At 34.3% G+C, this 19,842-nt stretch overlaps 4 protein-coding genes across 4 annotated transcripts; 2 read left to right on the top strand and 2 right to left on the bottom strand.

Moving 5' to 3' along the window:
• Positions 1–830: 830 nt before the first annotated feature.
• On the bottom strand, positions 831–1,464 carry LOC107896349 (auxin-responsive protein SAUR40). Its single transcript, XM_016821505.2, has one exon. It carries the CDS (start codon positions 1,303–1,305, stop codon positions 922–924), a length of 384 nt encoding a protein of 127 aa, XP_016676994.1. The 5' UTR covers positions 1,306–1,464; the 3' UTR covers positions 831–921.
• Positions 1,465–5,511: 4,047 nt separating this feature from the next.
• Positions 5,512–6,910, top strand: LOC107896350 (probable small nuclear ribonucleoprotein G). Its single transcript, XM_016821506.2, has 4 exons — positions 5,512–5,828; positions 5,959–5,981; positions 6,387–6,508; positions 6,624–6,910. The coding sequence occupies exons 1-4, from the start codon at positions 5,794–5,796 to the stop codon at positions 6,684–6,686; spliced, it is 243 nt and encodes an 80-aa protein (XP_016676995.1). The 5' UTR covers positions 5,512–5,793; the 3' UTR covers positions 6,687–6,910.
• Positions 6,911–8,863: 1,953 nt separating this feature from the next.
• LOC107896345 (rho GTPase-activating protein 5) lies at positions 8,864–12,932 on the top strand. Its single transcript, XM_016821501.2, has 5 exons — positions 8,864–9,941; positions 10,654–10,774; positions 10,855–10,974; positions 11,233–11,463; positions 12,178–12,932. Exons 1-5 carry the CDS (start codon positions 9,538–9,540, stop codon positions 12,760–12,762), a joined length of 1,461 nt encoding a protein of 486 aa, XP_016676990.2. The 5' UTR covers positions 8,864–9,537; the 3' UTR covers positions 12,763–12,932.
• Positions 12,933–15,849: 2,917 nt separating this feature from the next.
• Positions 15,850–19,080, bottom strand: LOC107896343 (putative pentatricopeptide repeat-containing protein At3g11460, mitochondrial). Its single transcript, XM_041076686.1, has one exon. It carries the CDS (start codon positions 18,164–18,166, stop codon positions 16,334–16,336), a length of 1,833 nt encoding a protein of 610 aa, XP_040932620.1. The 5' UTR covers positions 18,167–19,080; the 3' UTR covers positions 15,850–16,333.
• Between the last annotated feature and the right edge of the window lie 762 nt (positions 19,081–19,842).

Here is a 19,842-nt window from a genome sequence, read left to right as displayed (position 1 = left end):
ATTTGATATCCCAATAATTCAAATGGTATAAATTTTGAAACATCTCGTGTTGTGTGGGTTTCTAATATTGTGGAGCCTAGTTAGAACCCATGTTGCTGATTATTAACTTTGATAACCATTTATCCTCGATTTGATGGGCTTTGGTCATGTTCCTGAAGAAGCATGCAGAAAATTTACTGACAGATGCAGGAGCTAATGCATTCATAAATTCAAAGGCCCAAGAAGTTGTTGATCTGAAATAACTAAGAAAAGTTTATTCCCACTGCGGCCGCCTTTTCCTTGGGATTGCAATGCAAAAACTAAGAAAAAACAATAAACACACTCCAATCAGAGCAACATAATGTTGGGTAAAATGTTAAGCATCTCAAATGCTGATTTCTTGATGTGGTTCTTGTCCTTGCTTAAACCAAAATATTACCTACAGATCCAAGTAGTTTGCATTTTAGTCCCAAAAAGTTGAATGCAGCAAAGCAAATGTGTACAAAGCCACAAGAACTGAAAGTTTGAAATGTGAATACAGAAAGAAGGTTGATAGTGGTTTGGTTTGAATAAAGCTTGAGAAATATCATAGTCAAACAAGTAGAAATTCTAATGGTCAAAGTTACCTGTCTCTGATTTGGTGGAGACAGAAGAAAGACAAAGGAAGAAGCCTGGAAATGATCCATTTTAATTGTAATGTATCAAATTCTCTTCTTCTGCAAATGTTTACATGCAGAAGTTTAGGAACCAATTCACCTAAAGTAGCTTTGAACTTGATTCAATCTAAATCTACCAAGGAAAGTTATTAACATGATCAAAATCAGCAGTGCAGCAAAACTGCATGTGTAGGGTACACCAGAACTACAGCTCTAATGCATTCATACAACTATAAACTCCAAACATATGTTAAAAAAAAAGATTATGGTTCCCTAGTACTTGAGATTAAAGAAATTCCTCAACTAGTTTTCCAAAATCAAACTTCCCATTACAACATTCTACAGCATTGACAACTTCTTGAAACGTTGAGACGCTGCATGGAACAACTAGTTTGTCCCTTTGTTGGAAACCATATTCATTGTAAGACTTCTCCAACAACATCTTGAAGAGTGGATGAGACAAGAAGTTGGTTGGCACTACAAATCTTTCTTCATTCTCTCCAACATAAATAGCAAATGACCCTGATGGGGTTGAGGCTGTAGTAGGCGATGTCATTTCCTCAAATTCCCTTAGCAACCATTCATATTTTGATTCCTCACCATCTCCTCCCCGCATGCTCTTCACCTTCTTGGCTAGCTTCTTCAAGGAACCCATCTTTTTCCCCAACATTTTTATTTGGTTTTTGTTCTTCAGCCTGAAAAGAAGAGAGAGCAGTTAGGGAAGACAATGAGATGGTGAGCTCTTGTTTATTACTGCCTAGTGGGAGGTGGCTAAAGAGGGGAATGTCTCAGAATTTTTCATCATTTGACTTATCAATAATTGGGGAATCTATGAACATGTTTGGCTAACTTGTAAGAAAATGTCTAACATTTACTTTGACTTGTCAACAGTTAAATAGGGACTAAGAATCTAACTTTAGACTTCAAACAAATATTAGAGACCAATGATGATGTTGGGGTTCAACCCATTTTTTGAAATTTGATTGATAAGACATTATGCACCAGTGTTGTTGGTAAAACAATGTTGGGTGGCTAACACTCTTTCAATAAAAGACAAATTGGTTTTCAATCTCTTTTAAGAGTGACAAAGGGGTAATGTAAACCATTTTAAAGGGTCTACAATGCACAAATCAACTGCTAAAGAATCATTTCTATATTTGAAATCTAATGCCAACCACTAATCATTGTTTATGGTTCTTTGATTATCACCAAAGAGAAAAAGAGACAGACAATATCATAATCTTCAAAGCAAACAAATGGACAACTTCTTGTCTTATTCACATCCTTTTCTTAAGGTGGGAATCTCAATGAAGTTTCTACTTGTCTTGTTGAAATGTTGGTTGAAAAGTGTAAAGAAAACAGAGTTAATTCATATGATCATGTTTAAGTTAGTTTGGATTTAAGTTAATCTCTATTAAGTTTCTATTAGGTTGTGATATTCTTTGCAAAAAAGTATAAAAGACGAAAAAATTAAACAAATGAATTTTATATTGGCAAGTAGAAAAGTTGGTGGATGGGGTTCCATGAAGTGGGAATTAAGCTAATTAATAATAAAAATCATAGTCAAATAAGTCTATTATTTTCATTTCTATAAAGCCGAACTTCTACATCCAAAACGTGTAAGGAGCAATAAGCAAATAATAATCTTATTATTAATAATTCCATGAGAGACAAGAAGGACTGGAGTGAGACCGGAGAGGAGAAGTTTGGGAAGGGCTAAGAGTTGACAAATGGCAATAGGCATGGCTTAATCTAGAAAAAGAAAGACATGGTTTGAAGAGTTTTGCACCCCAGGCCAGAAAAAGAAAGGTTGGGCCAACATTTAAGTAGAAAATCATCATCATTACATGACAAATAGAGTTGACTCAACACCAGATGAAAACTTTTTTTTTTATTATTTAAGAAAATGATTACGGTTTCGGTTTGTTTGAAGGTTACAAATGAGTTTTGACAAATTTGCAGGAAAATAATAAGGGAATGAGATAATTGTGGCATGGTGGGTCTTGCTGTTGAATATGTGCACCATTTCATATGGGAAAACGGATAGACGCATATTTAGACAATGCTTACCCACCCCGACTCAAGTGGTTGGCTTAACTCTGGTAAGGAGTGAAATTGGATCAAACATTTAACTTAAAATGATTATGGTACAATAATGATATTATTGGGATGTAGGATACATATTAATTGGGTCACCAATATTAGTATGAATATTACAAACTTTTGCAACAAGACTAACTAGAAAATCTGTTTTTGAGAGAAGCAACATTTATCTTTTTAACTTTTCTTAGAAGGTCCTATTGAAAAAGTTATTTGACTTTGCAAGAAGTTTTGTTCACTATTACATTTCAAACTAATTGCATCTTTCTTTTCATAAAAGCATTTAATGAACAATTCTATGGTGACATTAACTAGCTGTTGTTTGATTATCTCTCCATACCCAAGGTCAGGAAGAGTATCAATGTCTTTATACTTGATATTGCAAATATCCTTCTTAATAAAAGTAAAGTAATAACTTACTGTATCCATTCATGTGATTATAGATTTAGGAGACACATAAAATAGTAAATCTTTTATTTTATAGACTAGCCAACTTGCTTTTTTCTTTGAGTATTTCATGAGGTCTCATGGTAGAACGTATCATATGAAATTCCTTAATTTACTTATGTAGATATTTTATTTTCTAGATCATAAAAAAAGTAAGCCATAAATGAATTAATTCATATTTTAATTCAAATGATACCATTAGTTTCGGATGATGAATGCAAAGTTATTGTGATACAACTTTCTCAAATTTCTTTTTTAGATCACCATTGCTGCTCTTTATGAAAAATTAATAATTTTAAGACACCAATATCCGGAAATGGTGTCAAATTTTGGTGATGTATCCCATAAAAAGAAATCTTACTACAAACTATAAAATTCTACCTGTTGGGATTGGTAATAATTTTATTTTTCCAATAAAACATAAATTTAAAATTGAAATAATGAAAATTTTAAATAAATTATATGAAATCAATGTGATAAGATTCTAATTAAAGGTAAAATCTGTTCATAATTTGTGTGGATAAAAATTAACTTATGAGAAATTAATTGAAGATTTTAAGATGTATAATTATACTTTTTTTAAGGTTTTGTTTGCCTAATTTGTATTTTGGTATGCAAAAGAGTTACGAAAAAAATATACATTGAGTATAGAATGAATCCTAATGAATGTTTACGTTTTGCACTAATGAAAATAGTCTACTGCAGTAATTTTTTATAGAATAATATTTAAATATTAGAAAATAGAGAAAAATAGAAAAAAAAATTGTTTTTGAGTTTTTAGCTTGTCATGGTATTTCTAAGTAGGTCATGCAAATAAAATTCTTCTCATATTTGTAGAAATTCCCATGCCTTCATACAAACAAAATTGTCCAAATAGATAATTTAGTAATAAGCATAATTATTCTATATATATATTTGAGTAATTATAATTATTTATTAATAATTAAGTAATATAATTTTTAGTAACAGGACCTATAGAATATTTGAAGCCCCAAAAATATTAGGCTTATTATCACTATTTGCTCTTGTACTATAGCTAAATTATCACTTTGGTACTTATATTATTTTTTTATCTATTTGGCTCTTATCTTTTATTTTTATTATGAGTTTGGCCCCTATATTTTTTATTCCGTTAATCCCATTACCCCAACCCAAATTTCCATTAAAAAATAATAAACCAACTAATAACATGTAGCCAGGTGTTAAGAAAAAGAAAGAAAATCACTAAAAAATGTTAAAAAATATAAAAATGAAAAAATAAAAATAAAAAAACAAAAAAAAAACTATAACGAATAAAAAACCCAACAAATATTTAAACCCAGAAAATTATAAAAAACCTAAAAAAACATAATTTATTATTGAAAAATGTAATTTTTTTTAAGATTATAAGATATGCAAAACATTACAAATTTAAAAATTTTCATAAAATTTTGTAAAAGAATTTATTTGGAATTTGCGGGTTTTTTAAAATAAATTTTAAGATTATAATGATATTTTTAAAATTTTATGGTTTTCTAACTAAAAACCTCAAAATTCCAAACAACGTATTTATTAAAATTTATGAATTTTTAAAATAATTTTCAAAAATATATTATTATTGATTTTTTTTTTATAATTTATCAAGTTTTAAATTTTTTTTGGATTTTTTTTGAAGTATTCAAAGCATCAAACAAAATTTAAAAAATCCATAAAATTTTAAATACCCCTTTGTTTGGAATTTTAGGTTTTTATAAAATTTTAGAATTTTCATGAAAATTTTCATGTCATTTTTTGTTTTTGTTTTTTTTTTTTGTTTTTGGATTATGTTTTGCATTTTATGAATTTTTGACATTTTAAAAGAAATTTTGAGTTTTTTAAAGTAAAAAATACCATAAAATTCTAAAAAAATTCATAATAATCTTAAATTTTCAAAAAAAATTTAAAATTCCAAATAAAAATGTTATTAAAATTTATGATTTTTTAATTATTTTTATTTTTGCATACTTATAATCTTATTTTTTATAAATTTCAAAAATAAATTAGGAAATTTTAATTTTTTAGTTTAATTTTTGGTGGGCGGTTGGCTTTTAAATGTTTTTTTTAATATTCTTTAAACATTTTTAAGTGTTTTTTTTTCTTGACACGTGGCAGTGTGTTGTTTGTTGATATAATTTTTTTAATGAAAATTTGGATTGGGGGTAAGGGGATGATTGGAATGAAAGTGCAGGGACCAAACTGACAACAAAATTAAAGTATAAGGGCCAAATTAATAAAAAACAGTAGAGGTACCAAGTTGATAATTTATCTATAAAAAAAAATTATAAATATTATAGTGCAAGCCCAAGGCTTTGAGGATGCTTCGTCTAGTGGTATGATTCTCGCTTCGGATGCGAAAGTTCACGAGTTCGATCCTCACACCACCCCAGTTGTCATTAATTTTTAATTATCTAATATTATTTTTTAATCTCATTTGAAATTTTCAACCGTGGGCCGCCTCTTGATCAACATCAGGCCCTCTACAATCTCAGAGGCTTTCATTTTTAGTCTAGGAATCACAGCTTTCTTCCTCCCCTAAACCCTATTCCCCTCTATTTCGCTCTACCGCTCCGCTGTAGACCAACCTCCCGTCACTATGAGCAGATCAGGCCAGCCTCCAGATCTCAAAAAGCAAGTTCCTTTTCTTCCCACACATTTCAATACTTTTTTTTTTCTTTTGAAAAATTGTTTTTTTGTTCTTTCTTTCTTTTCCCCTTACTTATTTCTTAGTTCTTTTATTGATGCTGTTTTCATGTAACAGGTACATGGACAAGAAACTCCAGAGTAAGTATTCTTTCGTTGTTCTTTGCATAGTAGTAAAGCGAATGTCCCCTGTTTATTGTCTGCACCTAATATGTGTTTTCTCTTTGGTATGACTTTTAAGGTTAAAAAAATAGTTTTTATTCTTTCGTGTATGATGTTCGATTTTTTTATATATTCTCGTGGATAGTAATGATTATTACTTTGCATATTTTGAATATTGAGCTACTTATGAGCTACAGTCAATCTTAGATTTAGGTTTGCGTTCTTATGGTATTTGCTAATACGCCGGTGCCTTAATGTGTAAGGAATTTGTTGCTTCTGTTATTTAGTCTTGTAAGTTGCATGTGGCTTTATGAGATTGCAGATGCTAATCTACATACTCTGTAATTTTAATTGTATGAATTCTGTTGGTATGTAATGCTGCAGTCAAGCTGAATGCAAATCGGATGGTTGTTGGTACGCTTCGCGGGTTTGATCAGTTTATGAATCTAGTGGTTGACAACACAGTAGAGGTGAATGGCAATGAGAAAACTGACATAGGCATGGTGGTGAGCATCGAAATACTTCTTTTCTTCCCCCGGGGCAGGGAAAGTACCTTGCTATGTTTTTGGGTATATCATTGAATTTTTTAGCCTCATTGTAATTGGTATTGATACGCTGCAGGTGATCAGAGGAAATTGCGTTGTTACTGTTGAAGCCCTTGAACCTGTTGGCAGAATGCAGTGATTCTGGTTTTTCTATTGATTTATCACTTTGATGTATCTCTTGGCTTTGTTGTTTCAATGGCATCACTGCTAGTTTGGGATTGGGAAGTTTTATGTAATTGAGAATTTATTGGCAGTTAGATGGGTCTCCATGGAATCTGCTTTTCGTTTCTCAACTTTACCCGATGGATTGCCCTTTGTGCATTTCAAACGGATTTAATTGAATGTAGAGAATGGTTACTGCAATACTTATTTTTAGTGCTCAGGCCTCATTGAAACTTTGGTGCTGAATATGTTAAAGCTTTTATTGTTCTTGTGCTTCAATGCATTCATTTCTGCCCCTCTGGATTAGATTAGTCCTTAAGTCTTTAACCATCCATGGTTTGGCCAAACCTTAATTCACACAGGGTAAAAAACAAAAGTAGCTTGTTTTTACTGTTAAACTATGGAGTATCCACTAAACTTGATTAGTCTACTTGCTTCGGATAAAAAACTCTAGGAAGTTTACATTACAGCCGTTGGTTCCTGGGAAGTAAGCTAGATGGTATTTGTTCTTACAGGATGCACTTTTTACAAGCTGTTGTAGGGTACCTCTAAAAGTTTGTCCAGATTCGTTTTTAGCCGTTGGTGTTTGGCTTGGCCATTGACATCAGAATCCCACACCAGCTGATCTATGTTTATATTCTGGGTGTGTGTATTTCCAAAAAGAAGAACAGAGAAAAAGGAAAGAAACAAAATCCAACGAAAGCTTAGGGTAGAAAGCTCATCTTTTTACACTTTTGCATGTAGCATGGCTGGCACTTTTAACAAGCATCATTCTGCAAAATTCATGGCATTGGGGTTAACGATCACTTATAAAAAGGCCAAAAGAGCAGAGGCTGTACGGAACCAAAGTATAAAGATGTGAAGTATAGCCGCGAAATTAGATTCAAATTTGAAACAGTGGACATTGTACAACGGGCAACAGTTTTGCCTAAAGACTCTTTTTGCTTGAAGCAGCTCCTTCACTTTCACTTTATGTTTTCCCTTTGTAAAGGCATCTCCCTTGCAAACGAAGCAACCCTTTTCAACCATTCATTGCTTCATCAACTATGTTTCTCAAATTCGGCTGTTAGTTAGTATTGGATGCATGTTCAAATTAGGGCATCTTATCTATCCCAATATCCAGAAGAAATGAGGAATTTGAACTAGAAATCAGTGATAAGAAAGGGGGAAAAATGGGTTTTTGTGAATGATATCATCCACAGCTCATCCAACAGGCAACAACAGCTCCGAAATGGAATCCATCTTTTCTTGTTATTGCCAATTGGCAAATTTTTATGTGGAAAGTGGGTGGCACATGTTTGGTGGCATTTTTTAAGATTTTAAGGATATGATTACTATTGGCAGATTAATTTACTTGTGCAACACTTTTCCTTATTTTGTTTCCTGGTCCTTAACTCTTTAATTATATTCATAATGAGTATTTAGTTGACAAACAAAGAGTTATTTGGTGAGACAATGGAGATCATTATTGTTTTCTTTGTATTTTTCTATAATTTTCCAATCTAATTACAAGCATGTGGAAGATTGGGGGATACTCTATGCTCTATTCTGAAAAACATTGCCTTGAAAGCTCAAAAATACTTTTTAAGTTATCATCAACAGCAAACCTATTAAAGTTGGAACTTTCTCTTTCAAAAAGCTTACCAAACCTTTGCTTTTTTATCCTCCATTTAGGGGAACTTGGCTCACTAAAGAGCAATCATCTTCTAACAAATGATTAATCAATGAAGTTGAACCATAAAAAATCAATTTCAATTCTAAAACACTAACTTCATAATTACTCTGCCAAATGAATGGTAAACCGAAAAAGCAAAGTGAGAGGACAATTTTGTTGAGTTTTGAGGTTCATGGATTTTTGCTAGGAAGCTGGTGGGATCAAGATTCTGACAGGATCCAGTTTAACTAAGACTATAACAAAAGTGTTTTACACCTGTCGGATTTAGAACCAGTTTGATTTATGTAAAGACAAATTTTCTTTTATGTAAATAATGTTGGGATTAGATGTCATTATGCCCCCGAAAATGACTACACTCTTTTACATCACAAACCTTCTAAAATGTACAGTGTTATAATGATCCAAAACAAAATCCTGCATATAATCTCATATATGATACACTGAAATTAAGTGTAAAATTTAATAGAGAAGTGTGAAAAAGAAACCTGTATATATTCCCATCTGTAATCTCACTCGACGAATAATATGTAAGATGTAATGACATGTTTTTGGAATAGCCACATCTCAACAAGAATTTTCTCGTAAGAAAAAGAAAAAAACTATGAAATTGAAGGACTTGAAACTAGAGTGTGCAAGTCATTATCATATCATATCATATCATATGGTTAATCCCAACATAACCATGTGTCAAGCTGCTAAAAGGAATTCCATTATTAAATGCGTAGATGGCAACATTTCATTGGCTCTGGAACAAACATTAGATAAATCACTGTAGAGAAGCAGTCCCTCAATTCCCCCATTTGCTCATAGAATGTAGCTTTAGGGGGGTGAATGATGCTGGTATTTTCCTTCAATCTCTTCATCTCCACCACCCACCACCACTTCTCTCCCTTTCCCTAAATTTTCAATCTTTACACTTTGCTTCTTCAGTCCTCAAAGCCAAAGCCAGCCAAGAAAATTATATAGAATAGAAGAGAAAAGTGATGATAGTTGCTTCCTACCATCCAAAATCTTTCCTTCAATCCAACTCTACGTAGACATCAAATCTTTACATCCCATTGTTCCATTAAGTCCTTCCAAAGAAACCCATTTTTCCATAAAGAAAAATTGTTTCTTGGCTCTAAATCGTTGACCCCAATAAAGGAAAAACATTATGACTGAAGTACTCCAATCATCCCCATCTCATTTCCCTTCATTTTCAAGCTCCACCTCCACTCCACACGCCCTTACTAACTCTAACGTAAGCACTGTGGAGGATATAATAACCCAAGAGAGTGACCAAGAAGAAGAGGATAGGCAAGAAGAGGAAGAGAGGAAAGAAAGGGATAGAGAAGGGGAAGGGGATCAGCTGTCTTTATTGACGCTTTTGGTGGCTGCTTTTAGGAAGTCTTTGATTGGGTGTAGCCTTTCTGGAAGTAAAGAGCTTTGTTCAATGGAAATTGGGTTGCCTACCAATGTTAGACATGTTGCTCATGTGACTTTTGATAGGTTCCATGGATTTCTTGGTTTGCCGGTTGAATTTGAGCCTGAGGTCCCCAGGAGAGCTCCAAGTGCCAGGCAAGTTTATCAATGCACATTCTTTTTTCTCTTCAAACTTATAATTGAAATTCTCATATGGTTTTGTCGAATAAATTTTCTGGGGTTTGGTTATTTTGGTTACTGTAGATGTTTTCTTGAGATTCTTTTGTCAATTTCATTTTGCTCACTTGGTTTTCCCCCTTTCTCCTGAATTCTTCAATTCTCATTCGTATAACTCGGTCTTCTGAACTTTTATTTGTCCTTTCTATGAAAGGAATACGAGGAAAAGGTTTAGTATTTTCCCCTTTCTTACCTAAATATGAAAATACAGTTGTAAAAGGCCATCCATTTTAGGAACTTCAAATGATGACTAATTTCTCTGTGTTAAGAGGCCTTGATTCATATATAGAATTCCATAGTAATGAAGGTCACCACTGGGTTCTCCCCAGTTTGCTTCCATTTGTGGATGCAAATTTGTTCCCCGAAAGTGGGGGACTTTCTCTTCATTGCACTCCTTTTGCCTTGCTGTTGGTTTCTACTCTTTGCTAATTTTGTTTTGATGGGTAAATCTTACTGAAATTATATCTGTTCTATGATTCACTATTTTCAATTTTGTAGTTGAATACATACCATTGATGTAAGTGAATGTATGGAAAAAGAGATGATGATAAGATACCTTGCTCTGTGATAACTGTTGTCCAAGTCTTTCTGCTAATTTTATTTCATTGGCTAAGATATCATTCTTGTGCAGTGCGAGTGTATTTGGGGTTTCGACAGAATCTATGCAGCTCTCACTGGACTCTAGAGGGAACAGTGTTCCAACAATACTACTCCTGATGCAAAGTCATTTATACGCCTGGGGAGGCCTCCAGGTATATTACTATCTGTGATTTATGGCTATATAATTGCTTAAGTATCCAGTTTAGTAATTAATTTCTTATATTTTCTTTAGGCAGAAGGAATTTTCAGAATTAATGCAGAGAACAGCCAGGAGGAGTATGTCAGGGAACAACTAAATAGGGGAGTTATACCAGATGGGATAGATGTACATTGCTTGGCTGGTCTTATAAAGGTATTTTCTTTGCTCTTTAATAGCTTTGGCTGTACTGAGTATTATGAACATGTTTCTTGTATGTATGTTGGGTTCATAGTTGTCTTATATTTTATCACGCTTCTTTTATATAAGTAATTAAAATATTGAGGAGAGCTGAACTTTTTAAAGAACTGGTTCCGAGGCTCAATATGTTATCAAGATATCTGCAAATAATGTTGAGAACTGCCCAAGTTGTACGGATCATTCAATTCGGTTGTCGTTTTTATGACTCTGCAGGCTTGGTTTAGGGAACTTCCTAGTGGTGTTCTGGATTCGCTTCCTCCAGAGCAAGTAATGCAAGCCGAGTCAGAAGAAGAGTGTGCTCGGCTTGTACGGCTCCTTCCTCCAACTGAAGCTGCTCTACTGGATTGGGCAATAAACTTAATGGCTGATGTTGTACAAGTGGAACATTTGAACAAGATGAATGCACGCAATGTTGCCATGGTGTTTGCTCCAAACATGACACAAGTGAGTAATTATCTTTTTGTAGTTTTAGTCTAAATACACATGCCAGACTTAGTGCACAATTGTTGGTTATTGAGATTTGAACCTATTTGGCATGGTAATAAAACTTTTTTGAATTGTTCTACAACATTTTTTCCGTAGCCCTGGCCATAAAGGTGCTAACCGTTTTAAGCATATGTCATTTTGACACTAGTCGCATGGATGCATCCCTTATACTCTTGTACTCAAACTCAAAGCATTTTATTTTTTTGAAAACATAGTGAAAGTAGAGGACCTTAGAAAAGATTTTCGGTTAAAAAATATGATCTATTTCAAGAGAGAGAGTTCATTCCACTTTCCAGAAGGCCTTTCTAGGGCACCTTAAAGCTATGCTACTTGATACTCCAGTTGAGTGTTAGATACAAGTTGTATCTGATACAGGTAGGATAAATCCTTTTCCAAGTTTTTCCATATTTTGGAGGATTGAACCTCAATACCCCATGTTTGGATATGTGATTGGACATGAGTACTTTAGAAAAAATGAAGAGTTAAAGCAACATCTCCTCGAAGCATAGTAAAGGTCTTCTTCCTTATAAGTGTGACATGTATTTTTAATAGTGATTATATTCCATCAGTCTTAATTTAGGATCGTGTATGGCAATAGACAATGTCATTTAGGTTTGTTCTTGCTATCTGGTCCACTCATAGTTTAATTAACTCCACTACTGTTTATCGCAGATGTCCGATCCTTTAACTGCATTGATGTATGCAGTCCAGGTGATGAATTTTCTGAAGACCCTTATTATTAGAACACTTAAAGGAAGAGAAGATTCTATGGTAGACTCTGCTCCTGTCTCTCGCTTAGAGCCGTCTGATAAGAATGGACAGCAAAGCTCTTCACAACTACTCAAAGATGCCAGTGAAGAGGTTAAAAACGAAAGCAAAGGAGAGAAAGCTTTTGTTGCTCAAGAACCTGCCTTAGAGAGCCCTACCCACTCTGCTGAAGAGAATTTGACAACTGAAACTGGCCCTCAAAGTTTCCTAACTTCAATCGAGAACATTTGTGCTGGAAACCGATCTCTAGCCAATAACTGTCCTTGTACTTTAGTATCTCAAATGAACTGTTTAGCAAATGGCAGCCTGCGAAGTACATGTGGAAAGAGCAGAAGTGATCAATCAGGTGCTTCAGGTTTAAGGATGGGAGCAAAGAAGGCAAACGAACAGGCAGTTGGTAATGGAACAGGAGCTGTTCAGAAGAACAAGGGAACGAGGATTGTGGGGCTGATAAATACGAGAACCGAGCTTTTTGAAGCTTGGAGGTAATGCTAATGTTGTAGTCAGATGGGGAGGGGGAAATGCCAACTGGTAGAAGTCGGTATGTTGTGTTTGGTTTGGTTTTGGTTGGTTTGTTTTTGGTCCTTTGAAATATCGGTGTATGAGGTCATGTGTGTGTCTTGTATGTGATTTTGAATGGAGATTCTTTTACTTTTCAATGCTTCACGCTGACTTAACATTCCTTGCCTCATTCTGATTTATTTCTGATTCTTCATCCTCGAGTTGAGTCTTAAAACATAAACAACCGTAATCCCCCATAAGAGGACAGAGCGAAGCTGATCCAGCCAACCTGCACTGCGTTAACCATAACGTCATTCTATTCCATTGCAAAACCCAATGTATTTCTCAAAAGGTGTAACTATGTATTCGGTCCTTCAGCATTTAATTTTTCATTTTTTTAACCTTTAAACTTGTGTTTTCTATTAAATTATCCCACAATGGATGAACATTTAATATTTTTAAATTAGATTGACTGACATATAAGTGGATTGTCATTAGATGACACATTAGCATTTAATTAGGTCTTTTTAAATTTAAAAATTCAAAAAAAGTTAAAAATCATTAAAATTATTTAAAAAAGTATAATAATTATAAAAAATATTTTTAAAATTTTAAAAAAGTAAATAAATATTGACATATCATTCATATAACAATCTAGGTTTATGTCATGTAAACAAAGTTAAAAAACATTAAATTTTTATTATTTTAAAATGATTTGATAAAAAATTATAAAGTTAAAAAAGATTAAAAATTAAATAATGGATTAAAATGATTTTTTTTCCTCAAAGTTGAAGGGGTAAAAGAATTCATTATGCGTCTTAGGAATTCGTGTTTATTTCCATGCAAAGACACATACATACGATGCGCCCAGAGGGATGTTCCTACTGCTTTCCCCCGTTTGGTTCCCCTGCAGCTTCCTTCTCCAACGTAATGATTTCTTTCTTTGTTTATGCTAATTCGTTGCTTTTCATTTAGAATTTATGTTATTATGCACTTAACTAAAATGGGTACCTTGCAAATTTTCTCCTTTTTGTTTTTTTCGGGTGATAGTCCATGAATGCTTGTTGATGTTGCAAGCTCTTACATTCGTGATAAATTTCTGAACCTTGTCTGTTCATTTATTCTTTATTTGATGTTTAAGAGAAACCCATCTTTGGTACATATTGGCTGACGAGCAGAAGAGTTTGGCTCTTCTCAATCAGTATTCTGAAATATTATCATGTGAAGGAGACCAGCTGAAGAAAAGAGCTCTGCTTGCTCAAGCCTTGCCACTGCCAGACGTAGGTATTCTTTCATTTTCTTATTATTTTGTTCATGTTATTCTTTTATCTTAGGATGTGATCAAAGACCCTCAAAATCAAACCAAGGTTGATACTGATATGTTGTTACTTGGTCCATATCACATTGCTAAGTCTTTCAAGGTTGGTACTTATATGCTGTTTGTTTACTCAGAATCAAACCAACTTCTTAAATTTCCCAAGCTGAAAGTGCTCATTTTTTGTTCAATAATCACACCATCTTATTGGGTTTGAAAAGAGCTGCTATAATTCTATCTAACACGTGATCTGATTTTCTCTTCACCATCAAGCTATTATTTACGATTCTGCACTGGATTCACACTTCCAATTAGGGGTGAGCATTCGATCGAATCGGAAATTTTCGAGTTAATCGAATTTTCGAATCTTATTTTATCATCTAACTTAATTTGAAGTTTTCTCGAATCGAGTCGAGTGAGATGAAATTTGAATCGAATCAAATCGAATATATTTGTTCAAGTTAAATTTTAAAAAAAAATAACTTTAGTGTTGTTTATTTTTATGTAATTTTTCAAAAAAAATATTTTTTCATACAACAAAAAATTGAAGTAAATAAGTGAATAAATAAGTGAGTAAATAACTAAAAAATACTTAAGAAGAAGAAGAAGAAGAAGGAATGAGGGTTTATTTTAGGGTTTTTTAAGAAAAATAGATTTTAGAGTTTGAATTGGATGGAAATAGAGAGAAGAAGAAAAATAATTTAGGGTTTGGAATTTGCTGGGGGTTTGATTTGGGGGAGGAATTGAGATTTGGGAAAATAAATCTTTGGGGCTTAGGCAGACGGGCTTAGGGAAATAGAAAATATAAAATGTTTGGGCTTGGGGGAAATTGAGTTTAAATAAAAGCCTAAAATTTAAAAAAATAAAAAAATACAGTTTATATTCGGTTTATTCGAATTCGAAAATTCAACTCGACTCGAACTTGAAATTCGAAAAAAAAATCGAGCTGATTCGATTAACTTGATTAATTCGATTAACTCGATTCGAATAATTCAAAATTCAAATTTTTTTCAACTTTTTCGAATCGAATCGAATTTTGCTCACCCCTACCTCCACACAAAAGCTATGACAGCCTTGTCATTTTTTAGCATCATGTGTACTTTGCATAAGTGTTTTACAGCCAAATTGCCAGCTAACAATCTGAAAATTGCAGTTGCATACCTTAACAATGTGGTATTATGGAATATAAATATACAAACATCATCATCATTTTGTTTCACATATATTATCTATCTAACTCTTGTGTTAACGAAAAATAGTTTAGCTTTAGTTAGTTATTTTACCTCCTTGCTGACCATTTTGACATGGTTAACCAAAAAATGAAGTGTTAAGAGGGTGGGTTTTTAATCTTCGTTTTTGCTAGGGTATGCAAAAAATAATGTGATCTGCCTCTGGAAATGGATGCATGAATGTTGGTTATGATCATACTAACATATACAGCTGAATTGTATCAAAAGTTTTTGTTTAACAACACTAGCCACGTTTGACAGGCATCTCAGATAATCGTTGAATCATCTGATGACCACACGAACCTCACAAACAATTTGCAATTTGCAATGTATATTTTAGCTGATCGTTAAAGTGTATTCATCTATATTGAGTTTCGACATATCTGGAATAGGTGAATTAATCCTCTAATTCAAAGCTTTGACTGCAGTTCACAGAGACCAGACATTGTAGAAAACTAATTTAACACTAGAATTTCATCGAATATGGTGTAATTCGTTTCATCCACAATTGACTGGTTTTGAGACTTGGAGTATAAGAAATCGGTGCATTGATTCTACAAAGCAACTGTTGTCACCTATTGGTACAGAAGGGAAATAAGTACAAAATAGGGAACAGCTACAACCGGAAATAAGAATTGCTTGACAGATTTCTCTTCAGAATTGTATGCACATGTAAATTAAAATAAGCAATGGCAGAATGAGTTAGCAATATCTATATTCCCATGCCAGCCATTCTGACTGTTGAGCAAACTAGCTTCTTAAGGGATGATCAATCAATGGCTGGTTGATCATCAGCCCTTTCTCTAGACTCAGTTTCATTTTCTGGTATCCATAGAGCATTTGAGCATATATTATTGCATTTGCAGCCACCTAGCTGAACCGGCACTCCACAGGCTTCCAACAGATTTCTTAATTTCAATATGAAATCAATCTTTGTACTGCATATTTTTATTATTATTTGCAGAACATCTAGGATACCAGGGAACGCAAATGGAACCCTCAAGCGAGTATTGTATTACCAATAGTCTTTGCATGAACAGTGTCCATCTCTGAAGTGGTGGAAACGGGTTGCATCTCTAACAACAAGCTGACGAGTCACAATCTTGCTGACACCCTTGAAAAATAAATGGCAATCGTCACACATTCTAAGGTTCTTTATCACCACAATCTCTGTCCCTGGCTCAGAGTTCAATAGTCCAAACACAATTGCCAACTTTTCACTATGAACACCCATACCAATTAAAGCTTCTTTGTTTCTCCTTTCTTCATTGTCTTTACAGCCAGCAAGTTTCTTCACCAAAGCTTCCAGCTCATCCACCATTCTATATATCTCCTTCTTTTGAGGATGGCTTCTATCCCCGGCCAAGAAAAGGTGCACTCTTCCTTTATACTCGACATAGCTAAATCCTGGATCCTTTTTCAGCTTTCGCTCTCTCATCATTACTCTAACTTTCAACACTCCTTCCAAATTCTCAGCTTCAGAATAAATATTAGATAGCAGAACATAATAACCGATGTTTGTGGGCTCAAACTCAATAACTCGTTCAAACGCCAACTCTGCCATCTCTACATTTCGGTGAATTTTGCAGGCACCCAAAAGGGCTCCCCAGACTGCACCATCTGGCTTTACCTGCATTGATTTAATGAGCTCCAAAGCTTCATTTAGCCGACCAGCCCGACCTAGAAGATCCACCACACAAGAATAATGCTCTGGACCCGGCTGCAACCGATGCTTCATCTTCATTTCTGAAAAATATTCCAAGCCTTTTTCAGTCAACCCCGCATGACTGCATGCACATAAAACACTCACAAATGCAGCACCATCAGGCCGAATACCACTCTTAATCATCTCATCAAATAACTCCACTGCAATCTCTCCATATCCATGCATTCCATATCCACCTATAATCGCTGTCCATGAAACCACACTTTTAACAGGCATGCCATCAAAAATAGCTCGAGCCTTGACCAAATTACCACACCTAGCATACATATTAATCAATGCATTATTCAAAAAGGGATTCAAACCAAGTCTACTAGACTCTATTCGCTGTTCAACCTCGTGGCCAACACTAACAGCACCAAGATTAGCACAAGATGATAAAACCCCAACAAATGTAACCGCATCTGGACAAACCCCCGCAGTTTCCATTTTCCTATAGAGTTCCAAAACATCAGCCGCAAGTCCATTCTGCGCATACCCTGAAATCATAGCGTTCCAAGTAATCAAACCCTTTTTGGGCATCTCATCAAATAAATTCCTACCAAACTCAATGGCCCCGCATTTCACGTACATTGTAACTAAACAATTAGCAACAGAGAAATCATGATTCAACCCCAACTTCACACAGCAACAATGAAAACACATCCCTACGCTTATGTACCCAGGTTCCGAGAACACCGGAACCAAGCCCAACATTGTAACTGAATTAACCGAAACGCCCATTTCCCTCATTCTACAAAACAAAGCAATAACATAAAAAAACCGGGAATTTAACGCGTACCCGGAAATCAAAGCGTTGTAGCAAACCGTTAATTGATTGGATATTGGGTTTTCATCGAACACCTTGCGGGCGTTTCCGAGGGAACTGAATTTGCAGTACATAGAGATGAGAGAAGTAAGAACAAAGGGTTCCTGGGAGCATCCGGATTTGATGACTTGACAGTGGAGTTGTTGGCCGGAAAAAGGAAGGGGAAGGGAAGCGGAGGATTTGAGAGCGAAAGGGAAAGAGAAGGCGTTTGGGGAGGAACCGCAACGCAGCATTTGGCGGTAGAGAGTTAGAGCTTCAAGGTATTGGCATTGCTTTGCTAACTCTCTCAACTGAGTGTTCCATGGAATCCAAGTCATAGGAAGCAAAAAATGGCACTTCGGGGAAGAAGTTGAAGCCGTTATATATATTTGGGCGGGGACAGGAAAAAGTAGTGAAACGCTACACGTAATGCCACGATCGGACTAAAGCTTGGATGTAAAATAGCAAAGGTGAACTGCGTAGCAGGGAATTCAATAACAAGATAATGGATTATATCTAATCAGAAAGAAGGGGGGAGGAGCAATAGAAGCCATGCACTTTTCGACTGTCGCTTGCGGTCATTTTCGGCCCTACTGTTTTATTATTCGCTGGTCTGCAGGGGTTGGAAAGACAGGTGTTTGTTCAAAGTTAGCTAATTATCTTAAAAAAGGGAAGATGCCATTAGTTTGCACACAATACCAATTGTTTTTAGTTTCAAACGAGTTAAAAGTACCAGACTTATGAGTACACACGTAAACAATTGAGTTCATATTGCTCCTTATGGCTCTGCCTTTTGGACCATTGGTCCAGCTTAATGCATGAACTGGAAAATTTGTTATGACAAATATATTTACCCATCATTAGTCTTTATCCAAAAAGATTATCTCTTGTGCTATGTTTACAGGTGGGAGTTCCTGTTTATAAAGCGGGAACCGAGGTTAAACCATATGAAATAGAAAAGAAAGGTTTAGAATAGGCCAAAAAGAAGAAGGTAGATGTAGGACGGCTTCAGGTAATATCAATAGCATCTGTCATGAAATTTGATGCAACATCCTTAGGTTATTCATCCATGCAAATTATTTTCTTGTGTTGAACAGATAGATAAAGGTGTGCTTTGTCTGCAACTTTGTATATACACTTATTTGGAAAGTTTTGTGCAACTATAAACTCATTTAAGATTGATGGAATTCTAACAGGACTCGTATGCCACTTCAATTATTTTTAGGCAAGCTATATTCTGTAATAATTGATGTTTTTTGTTGTTTCTTCCATGTATAAGGCTCCTCCTGGTACTGCAAGAAGAGCGAGGAGATCAGAATCCAGAATGCAGTTTGCAGAATACGCATCAACAAGACCAAGTCCACGTGGCTTTGGTGCAAAGAACTAGGAAACTGATCAAGTTTTAAGAACAGCAGGACTGTTCATTATCTACTTGCAGTGCAGACCGAGTTTCAGAGGTTTCTTAAGAGCTGTGAGAACTCGTCGCATTTTGATGGTTAGTACGAAATTATAGAGGTGTTCACCCTGCAAAATTCAATAGTATATACTTTTTAACTTGTTTCTCAATGGCTACTAATATCAGATATGATCCATATTGAACGAAAGCAATTTTCATTGAAATCTAAACTATGTTATCAATGTTCTTGATTGAGATTGAGCTCTTCTTTTTTTATTAGTAAAATTCTTTATTTATCCAATTACAAAGAATACAAATGGCTGCGTAAGCAAACAGCCTGTGCTATCTATACAGTATACTAGGTCCCCATGACTGTATATCTACTATATCATCAGTAACATTTGTTAGATGGAATAATATCCGGATGGACTGAAATATTAGATCAAAACACTATGCATGCAGTGGGATTAAGTTTGGGATAGTAAAATTTTTAAAAAGATTTAGGAGTTTAATGAGATTTAAAAAAAATTAGGGGTCTAATTTAAAATTTAAAATTTGTAAGATTAATGAGAATTTTCAAATATTTTAAGTGAGCTTAATTAAAATTATTAAAACAAA

This window comes from Gossypium hirsutum, chromosome A09 (genome assembly GCF_007990345.1).
Source record: "Gossypium hirsutum isolate 1008001.06 chromosome A09, Gossypium_hirsutum_v2.1, whole genome shotgun sequence".
Classification (NCBI taxonomy): domain Eukaryota; kingdom Viridiplantae; phylum Streptophyta; class Magnoliopsida; order Malvales; family Malvaceae; genus Gossypium; species Gossypium hirsutum.
Note: the sequence above shows the minus strand (reverse complement) of the source record. Positions and strands in the feature narration are given on the sequence as shown.

Bases quoted from the DNA above. Each gene is read 5' to 3' on its own strand.
- LOC107896349 (XM_016821505.2), bottom strand. From the start codon at position 1,305: ATGTTGGGGAAAAAGATGGGTTCCTTGAAGAAGCTAGCCAAGAAGGTG.
- LOC107896350 (XM_016821506.2), top strand. From the start codon at position 5,794: ATGAGCAGATCAGGCCAGCCTCCAGATCTCAAAAA. The intron at 5,982-6,386 runs GTAAGTATTCTT...GTAATGCTGCAG, and splicing joins CATGGACAAGAAACTCCAGA to TCAAGCTGAATGCAAATCGG. The intron at 6,509-6,623 runs GTGAGCATCGAA...GATACGCTGCAG, and splicing joins AAACTGACATAGGCATGGTG to GTGATCAGAGGAAATTGCGT.
- LOC107896345 (XM_016821501.2), top strand. From the start codon at position 9,538: ATGACTGAAGTACTCCAATCATCCCCATCTCATTTCCCTTCATTTTCA. The intron at 9,942-10,653 runs GCAAGTTTATCA...ATTCTTGTGCAG, and splicing joins AGGAGAGCTCCAAGTGCCAG to TGCGAGTGTATTTGGGGTTT. The intron at 10,775-10,854 runs GTATATTACTAT...TATTTTCTTTAG, and splicing joins ACGCCTGGGGAGGCCTCCAG to GCAGAAGGAATTTTCAGAAT.
- LOC107896343 (XM_041076686.1), bottom strand. From the start codon at position 18,166: ATGACTTGGATTCCATGGAACACTCAGTTGAGAGAGTTAGCAAAGCAA.